Genomic DNA, 9,664 nt, shown 5'->3' with positions numbered 1-9,664 from the left:
TTAATCATTTATAAAGCATTATTCAAACATGAATCCTCATTAGTAACTCATTAGTATGCATTTCATAAACAGTTATAAATGTTTCATTCTTGTTTAATAAGATTAGGGTTGCATTCTTTATAAATGATGGATTCCCATTTGTAAATTAAAGTGTAAGGGCAAAGTGAGTAAATGATTTAAAAAAGCAGCAATTCAAAATTAATTCAGGTAGTTACTACCGTTAGTAAAGTATTAGTTAAGTATGTTCTGTGATCTAATCCAAAGTGAAGACTATCTATGCTTTGCAAAGCATTTCTAAGCAGTGCCTCAAAGCTAGCAGAACTCTTATATTTTCAACAGAAAAGGGAGATACACACAAGACAAAGTGATAAAAACATTAATATGATGGTGCTGGGAGGTCATGCCCGTCCGTGGCACGAGTGTTCCATAGTGTGTTTGCCCATAGCTACAAACTCACCAGCTAGCAAGCTTGTCACTGGTCCAGAGAGGCACTGGCACCTCGGTTGTCAGTAGACCAATCCAGGTGATAGCGAGATACTCATTATCAATAATTTTACCAGCAGACTGATGTGCATTGGTCGAAGGACCCGCTGTGTCCCATCATAGTGCCTGATCAAAAATAAATAAATCTGGCCAGATGATGGGCCTGAGACTTTCTGAACAGGCAACGTGGGACTCATCGGTCCTCCTAGAGTGCACACGGTGGCCCACGAGGTCGAACAGTTGATGTTAGCTGATGCACATCAGTAGCATGTTTCATAGTTTGTTGACAAATGATTGATGAGTATCTCGCCATCACCTGCTGGCCATTTAGAACTAAGTGGCGCGTGCCGATGCCTCTCTGACCAGTGACGGGCTTGTTAGCTGGCGTAGCTAGCAGGCTAGCCAGAACTAGCGTAGCAGCCATAGCTAGCATAATCAATACGTAGCTATGCAACAAACTATGGAACACTGTACACTGACGGGCATGGCATCCCAGCACCATCATATGATGAATATGAATGCATATTCACATATTTGTCTTGTGTCTATTTCCTTTTTCTGTTAAGAAGATAACAGACTTATGCTAGCTTTGAGACTGCTTATAAGTGCTTTGTAAAGCATAAAGTCTTCACTTTAAATTAGTCCACAGAACATGCTTAACTAATACTTAACTAATGAGTAGTAACTACCTGAATTAATCATGAATTGCTGCTTTTTAAAATAATTTACTAACACTTTACAAATTATTTCGTAATCATCTATAAGTCCTTAATACTTCATTTACAAATGACAAATCCATCATTTATAAAGTGTGAAACCCTACTCTTATTAATCAAGAATTAAACATTTATAACTGTGAATGAATGAATTGCATACCGAAAGTTACTAATGAGGATTCATGTTTGAATAATGCTTTATAATGATGAACTCAATGTGTATTCATGCTTTAATAATGTTAAATAGTGTGTACTTATTATAAAGTGCCACCCACAACTTTAATAGGATTTCCTCAAAGAAAATATCAACATTAGTCTACTTTTCACTTTTACAACATTTCATTTTTCAGAGATGGTCTATTTTTAATGAAATACTTGATCTGCTCTCCAGTCTCTACCAGGGCTGAGGCTCGCTGAAATGCAGCCATTGACAGTCCATTTTCCCAGGAACTTTGACCTTAACATTTGTTTTCAGAGATGTTATCTATTTTTAATGAAATACTTGACTGCTCTCCAGTCTCTGGTCACTCAGGGCTGAGGCTCGGGTTGAAATGCAGCGCTGACAGTCCATATTTTTCCCAGGAACTTTGTTAAGTACAATAAATCTCCATGAATGTCGCTCAACAGATTCTGATTGTGACTGCCTGTTGGTTTCAGAATTGATTTTAAGAGTTTAATGATCACTTTTAAAGCACATCTGGATCTGATCCCAAAATATGGAGAATAAACAGTATGAGTCGGCTCTCAGCCTCAGATCCTCCGGTGGCTAAAGGGGACGAAAGGCTTCACTGTTGCTTTGCTCTGTCGCTCCAATCACTTTGTAAACTCTGTTTTTTAAGAGATGCTATCAATAAAGTTATTATTATTATATCACCACAAAAGCAATGAGCGACACACATCACACGTGTCCACAGGAGTGTTACTGACTTGAGGAAGACTCCCTTGCTGAGCTGGCGGGTCTCTCTGTGGGTGGCCCAGGGCTGCAGGGTCATTCGTCGGGGGTACAGGCCCTCTGAGCGAAACAGCTCCGCGATGTCCATCGGCAACATGATGTTCACGCTGCTTTGGGTGCCCAAGTGCTCCCTACACACAGATACACACAGAAAGGAGTAAACCTAATGGATGACCATTCTCTCCTCATTCACCAATGCCACGCTGAAGGCACTGAGACCAGCCCTCCATCTTCCTCCGACCTGAAGATGGGGCCGAGGCGTTGAAGGTCCTCTCCGTGTGCTTGTGGAGCTGCCGAAACGATCTTCTCTCCAGAACTTCACCAAGTTGATCCAGCCGCTCCTCCCGTGTGAGGGATCTCCTCAAAGCTTCGCACGAGACCAACCACACCTCTCTTTCTCACTCCTGTACCCTCAGCTCCTTTCCTCCCTCCAACTTCCCTGTGCCAGCGTCCCTGCCGTCATACAGAAAGCTCTTTGTGGTGCGACACCACAAAGCAGGTGTGTGGACTCAGGTGGCGGCCTGTGTTCTGACGCACACGGTCACTCGGATGTACATGCTCCTCATGGTCCAAACGAGATGCGTCCCGTCGGCCTCATCCAGAGTTGTGACTCCGCTCGTTGTCGTCTCTGCGTGACCGATGTTTTCCCTCCTTCATCCTCAACCTCACATCCTTGAACCTGCTCTATCGCTGTGATGAACAGATAGTGGACGATGATTTATGGATGTGAAGCTCAGAGTTCAAGAGAATCACAACAGAGCCCAAAAGTCAGGCTGATCCAGAACACACACACACACACACACAGACACACACACACACACACACACACACACACACACATACACACACACACATCATAAAGGCCAAGAAAAGAGAAACTCCAGCTGCTCAAAGATGTCATTATTTTAAAAAATGTATCAAAGCTCATAAAGCAAAAAACAAAAAGTGCTGTTACTATCAGTCTGGAGGAAAACTTCAAGGTTTTTGGAGTTTGTTATTTCTGCTTCCTGTCGTATAAAAACCTTTCACTACGCAGCGGAAAAATAATTAACAAATTACTTATATGTTTTTTCTACAATATTCAGAGCATCAATATGACTATGTAGATATGGTGGAGTAATGTCGACCTGAGCAGCGAGCAGGAAGCTCTTCCCCGTACCTGCACTGCACCGAGGTTACAGCTGATCACGGCGTCCCAGCCGATCGGCTGAGTGCCCACCCCGGTTCCCCTCAGGTAAACTCTGTTAGCTACGAGACGCCAGCTCAGTTGCCACTATTTATTTATTTATTTTTATTTTTAGAACTTTTTATTTTGCATTTTCCACAAACAGATTATTCCTTGACATTTAGAAGAAAAAAGAAAAAAAATATATTATATCTACAACAAAATAAAATCAGCACACATCCAAATCCATCCATATCCACATAAACACCCGCCAAAGATTCCCACCCATCCACTCCCACATGTTTATACCCTCCAAGAGTAGGACCCAATGAGGAGGGAGGGAAGGACCAAACAATCAAACTACATACCACCAAATGATAAGCATGGAGTACAAAGTAAAATAACTAAAGAAAGGTAAAAGGCATTCATGTGAAAAGTAAAAAATAAATAAATAAATAACAAATCAACAGACATTTATTTCATACCCAGATTTTTCAGAGACCTCTTTGTTTTGCAGTTGCACTGTATGTGTACAACCTCAACCCCTCTCAGTTATAACATCTACATCCAATATCGACTCTAGATATAACGTCACGCACGCCCATCTTCTTGTGAAGATATCTAATGTCATTTGTAGTTTTGCAGTAATTTTTTCCATTGTATAGACCTGGTTTAATCTCTGTCTCCACTGAGTTATGGTTGGTGGTTTTGAATCTTTCCAGTTCGGAGTTATTATTTTTCTGGCGATCATTAAAAGTATACGGAGAATATACCTCAGATTGGTGTCCCCTAAATCTCTTGGTATAGACCCCAGCACATATATTAATGGTTCTGAGGGTACCTCCACTTCAATGATTCTATTGATTTCTTTTTTTATATTTTTCCAAAAACCTTTGACTACTGGGCAGTCCCAAAAGATATGCGTGTGATCTCCTATTTTTCCACATTTTCTCCAGCATAATGGAGCTGAAGGATCCTTCACATATGAAGAGATTACAAGAGGTGTATTAAAATATCTGACTTTCAGTTTCCAATCAAATTCTTTCCATAATTGGCTATTGATTCCTTTATGACATGTGTTGCACATATCTTCCCATGTTGCATCTTCAATTATAACATTTAATTCCAATTCCCACTTTTCCTTGATGTTCAATGTATTTTGTGTTTTGTCAGCTGTAAGCCTTCTATATATGTGGGAGACGTGGTTTTTAGTTGGAAAGCCGTTTTCTGCTATGCTAATAAAATAGTCTTCCATTACATTAGGTTTTTTTTTAACTAACTGTCTGTCTTTATGGTTTGTAATGTAGTGTCTCATTTGAAGGTATCTATACAGGTCCTTTGATGGAAGTGTATATTGTTCTTGCAGCTGAGAAAATGATTTGAGTTCTGTTCCATCAAATAATTGGTTGATGGTTTTAAGACCTTTTACAGCCCACTGTCTAAATCCACCATCCCATATCGAGGGAGGGAATTCTATGTTGCCTACAAGTGGCATAGCCCTTGAGAGTGAGCTGGGTCCCTCAAGCTTCTTTTGAATTATTGTCCAAATCTTCAGTGTGTGTTTTATCCATTCGTTTTTTATTTTTATTTTGTTAAATGATTTGATATCAATAAAAGGCAATGTTGATATAGATATACCCTTAGCTGTGCTCTGTTCTATCTGGGTCCATCCTGTCTCCTGGTCATTTCCAATCCATGCCACTATAGCCGTTAGTTGTGCTGCCCAATAATATAGTTTCAGGTTTGGTAGGCCGAGACCTCCTTTTTCTTTGGGTAGAAGCAGTGTTTTCAGTCTTATTCTGGGTTTCTTATTCTGCCAGATGAATTTTGAGATTAGTTTATTTAACACATTGAAGATGGAAACTGGTACTGCCACTGGTAGAGACTGAAACAAAAAGAGGAGTCTGGGTAACACATTCATTTTCACCGTCTCCGCTCGACCAAACAATGAAAGAGGGAGAATTTGCCAACGTGTCGGGTCATTTTTTATTTGTTTGATTATCTTATTGTAATTGGCATCAAACAGCTGTGTGAAGCTAGGTGTAATATTAATTCCCTAATATCGAAATCCTTGTTGCCACTATGAGAGCAATGTGAAGACAATAGATGTGCTCTGAATTTAGAATTGCACACCTTTAAACTTAAACTCACACACTTGGATACACATTATATATATGTATAAAATTATTTTCTCAGTGAATCACACAACTTGAGCACATTAAATGTCATTACCATGTGAATGTGTGATCAGAATCAGAAGTGTTTATTTCCAGGTAAATTGAACATACGAGGAATTTCACTGAAAGGTGCATAAGAATAAACATAGACGTAGAATATAGAATATGATGAAAAGTGAAGGTGTTTTGCTGAGGTTCCTTACTTGTGAATAGATCACTTGGATCTATGTCATTTAGAGAGAAGTGGCAGTACAACTAAACCAGATACTGTAGCTCCTAGATTACATAATACATAATGTCATGAACAAAGGACTGTGATTACAAAATGGGGCTCATGATCAATCCTTCCACTCAACCTATTGACCCCATAATATAACACCACAGTAAGATAAGAACTTGAGCTATTATTCTAACTATTACTACGATTCTTGAATCACAAGTTAAACCCCATATAACACCACTTGTGAGGTAACTTCCACTGACAGGTGTACTCATCAGATTATTATCAGGGAATGCATTATATTTGCAGGTTTGATCATTACAATGTATATTTAGTGAAACTATCTGGCGTGTTATTATTATTGCTACATGAAGGACCAAAGCAGCGTCTGATTGACAGATGTATCCGTAAGATGTTGAGGCCCAGTTAGTGTGTGAGCAGCCATCATGCATGAGGGTCCCCGGCTGTTGCCCTGCAACCTGTACCGATCCCTTTGATCACATATTGATCACATATTGATCACATGACTTTACAAGTTGCCGATGCAGGAGTGGACGTCTTGCTGCGATTCCTTCCTTTGAGCTCCCCGGTGCCAAAGCTGAGGCCTTGAAAGGCGCTCAGCAGGTTAAAGCCGTCGTCCTTAGTTTTGGTTTCAGGGTGAATGATCTTCGACAGCTTGCGTGGGAGCGACACTTTTCCTCCAACAGATTTCAGGTGGTGTGCGTCCTTGGGGCTCTAATCGTGAATACAAAAAACAGTAGAGGAAAATAACTTCATGTCCTGAATTATCTCTGTATGTGTGTGCATACCTCTTGCCCCACACGACACCACCAGGCAGCATTGAACACAATAAATAAATAGAAAAGCACCTGTTAAGTGATGGACCATTTGTTTATGAAGTATAAAATATGGTGCACCTCTGCAAAGGTCTTAATGCAGGTTATGTATATTCTAATGGACCAGCTGACTTGTTAAATCACATGTTTTCTGATCAAGGCAGAACACGTTAGTAAAACTGACTGCTTTCTTTTCTCTCAGTTACTCCAGATATCCACATGTATGTGTAAAAGCACTGAAAATATGTTATGGAACCAATTTGATGAAGCTTGGATGCTTAGGGTTAAAATATAGTCAGTGTTTGTGGAAATGGACATGGATATATTAATATATTGATATATTGATATATACGGTACATGTAGGACCAAAAATTCTTGGAAAGTTTGTATAAGTGCTTAGTAAATATATATATCACACAGCACATTATGTCACAGTTTAGCTCCACACCTTCCTCGTATTAATTGTTTTCATCCTGTCTGCCTGTTTCATTAACTATGTCTTTCCAGATGCTGCTTCCCACCTCGTCAGTCCAACTCCCTTCACCTGTTCTCTCATCTGCCTCTGGCCACTCCCACCTCGTCAATCCCTCATTCCCTTCACCTGGTCCTCCACCACCATGCCCGTCTCACCTGTTGCCTTAGGTCCCTTCACTTGCTCTTGTCCTCTGCCAGATTGTCTTGTGTTTTCCAGCCCAAGCCCGCCTGCGGGACATATTGTGTATATATTTCTTAGTGTTCTGTTCCTGATGATACTCTGAGTAAAGATCTTTATTTGCAGATCTGTCTCCTGAGTCGTGCTACTGGGTTCATACTAATCGTCCTGTGACACATTATTTCTTCTCCTCCCTTGTCCCAGATCCTAGCTCAAATGACATTAAAGTCTCCTCATGAGACGTCCCTCTGACTGAAGGAACTAAATTAAAACATAAATGATGAATGCTTTTTCTCATTCTATTAGAAACATGAGCACCGACCTCAGACAGCTGATATTTCCTCCTGAAGTGACCTCTCACAGCGGCCCTCTCTGCATTCTTCTGAGCGTTCATTGCTTCCCGTAGATTTCTGTAAACACAGCGGACTAAAACACAAATACACCTGACGCGTTGCACAGAATGTAACTACAGCCTCTCTGCCAGAGCAGTGGCTCAGGTTTGAGAGGATGACTCAGAATTAAATTGATTTCCGTCTCCAATGAAAGCAAAGACACGCAGCGTGGTCGCGTCTACTTGAGGTACGATGTGTTTCTAAAGTGGTCCACTTGCCTCTCCTTCTCCAGGTCCCCCAGGTACGAGCAGATGATTGAAGGTTCTCTGGGGGGTGATGCTCGAAGAGAAGGGGTCTTCTCCGACCGCTTGCCTCCTCCTCTTCCTCTCCGACCTCTGCCCCTCTTGTTCCTGTGCTTGGTAAGCAGTGTCCTCCCCTTTGCCCGTGACACCCAGCTTGTCAGCTTCCTGATGGGCCGCTTCAGCAACTTTTTCCCTCTCACCACAGACTCCATGACACACCGGGGCTCTCAGGATGGGAGGGGATGACCACGGCACGACTTCTCAACCAGGTGTTGTGTGAACGTTTTCTCCTTCGCTCATATTATATATATATTGGGACTACAGATGAAAAATAGCCTCTTGGCTAACTCTGGCACATTTACTGCAATGTTTTTATCAATGTGCACTGTCCCTTATTAAATAAACCATTAAAAAATATATATATATATATATTGTGTTGCTCGGGGGGGGGGACACACAATCTCAGGTCCTGTGGCTATAACTCAGATTTAGACCTGCCAAGGACAAGGACAGCTGTCAGACAAGGCTCAGACACACAGACGTAGTTAACTCTTTCACAATGTTTTAAACACAGATGAAGTGTTGCTCATCGAGAGGAAAGGGGAATACGAGCGAAAGATGAAAAACAACTGACTCAAACATAATATACAGATTCTTATCCAGGCCACTTATCACAATGAATCCACACACAACATTAACATGTTTGTCCTTTCCACAGTTGTCTTACCCATGCAGGTGGTCACAGTATAAGACAAAGGCTCACGGACGAAAATCCAAATAAAGCTCCAGCCAGATGGCTTCCACCTCAACCAGACAACCCCCAAAGCTTTACAGCAAATCAGAGAGAAGAAGAAAGCGCAGAAAACTCCATAAGATGTTCTTGTGTTCCTTCACCCTCAAAGGAGAACATGACTGTTTGTTGGTCCAGGTTTCTTCTTCTGCTTCTGCCCTCCAGACTCACCTCCTCTTCTTCACCCCCTACTCTCCCATACAGATCGCTACTTAAAGGACTTAATGAGGGAGATCTCTTTAGCCGTGGCGGGTAACGAACCCGATGACTCGCGTGTTTTTGATGAAGATTTAGAGACATAAGCTGATGTCATGCTGAGTGACCCACGCAGGCATTCACAGGCGTGACATTGGTGTTGTTGGATCTCCATTGTGCTCTGACGATGCCACATTTAGTTTGTGTTGAGGAGCAGTTGAGCAGTTCTTTTGGGAAGGTGGCCGAAGAGTAGTGGGTGACGTTCTTCAAACTAAGCCATTCGATTTAGACCATTATCCAGATACAACATGAGTTCATCTTTCCAAAAACAAGTCAGTATTTGTCTCTCTGGATATGCAGAGGTGAAGAGGTGAAGCAATGAACACAGATTTGGGGAGAGGAAATTAAACAAGGAGACACCTGCATGGAGAGTCTGTCCTGAGACAGCAGCATCTGAGGCACAGAGATAAGATAACGTTATTTACAAGCTGCTCAAACTATTAAAGAGGAAGTGACAGTGAGGTCATCCCTCTAAAAATATATGTATATAGAAATACAAATACAGGCCAGAATTTAAAAATAATAGCATTAGTGCTTGCTTAGTTTTCTGTTTTGTTAATGTTTGTTCTCTTTAAGTTGAGAACAAAATTAAATAAATAAAAATTAAAAGTACTAAATGAACATCTAATGAATGGTTTGTGTTTTCAGTGGTTGTACACACTCTCATGTAGTTACCAGTTAATTATTATTAGCTTATCCTATGAAGACATATATATATATATATAATCATTACACTTTTATTTTATTATATTGTCATTCATTTAGTTATTGACACATACAATAA

General features: G+C 40.9%; 1 protein-coding gene and 1 pseudogene across 2 annotated transcripts; both read right to left on the bottom strand.

The window, feature by feature from the left end:
• Positions 1-1,949: 1,949 nt before the first annotated feature.
• Positions 1,950-2,717, bottom strand: LOC130213248 (cytochrome P450 11B, mitochondrial-like; annotated as a pseudogene).
• Positions 2,718-5,555: 2,838 nt separating this feature from the next.
• Positions 5,556-9,360, bottom strand: LOC130213195 (complexin-3-like). Of its 2 annotated transcripts, XM_056444661.1 has the most exons (4): positions 8,563-9,360; positions 7,812-8,329; positions 7,524-7,611; positions 5,556-6,448 (listed from the first exon to the last, which is right to left on the bottom strand). In XM_056444661.1, the coding sequence occupies exons 2-4, from the start codon at positions 8,045-8,047 to the stop codon at positions 6,233-6,235; spliced, it is 540 nt and encodes a 179-aa protein (XP_056300636.1). In that variant the 5' UTR covers positions 8,048-8,329; positions 8,563-9,360; the 3' UTR covers positions 5,556-6,232. The 2 variants fall into 2 exon arrangements, with proteins under 2 accessions (XP_056300636.1, XP_056300637.1); XM_056444662.1 differs by having other exon boundaries at positions 7,812-9,360.
• Between the last annotated feature and the right edge of the window lie 304 nt (positions 9,361-9,664).

The sequence above is a fragment of the Pseudoliparis swirei genome, chromosome 22 (genome assembly GCF_029220125.1).
Source record: "Pseudoliparis swirei isolate HS2019 ecotype Mariana Trench chromosome 22, NWPU_hadal_v1, whole genome shotgun sequence".
Taxonomy (NCBI): domain Eukaryota; kingdom Metazoa; phylum Chordata; class Actinopteri; order Perciformes; family Liparidae; genus Pseudoliparis; species Pseudoliparis swirei.
Note: the sequence above shows the minus strand (reverse complement) of the source record. Positions and strands in the feature narration are given on the sequence as shown.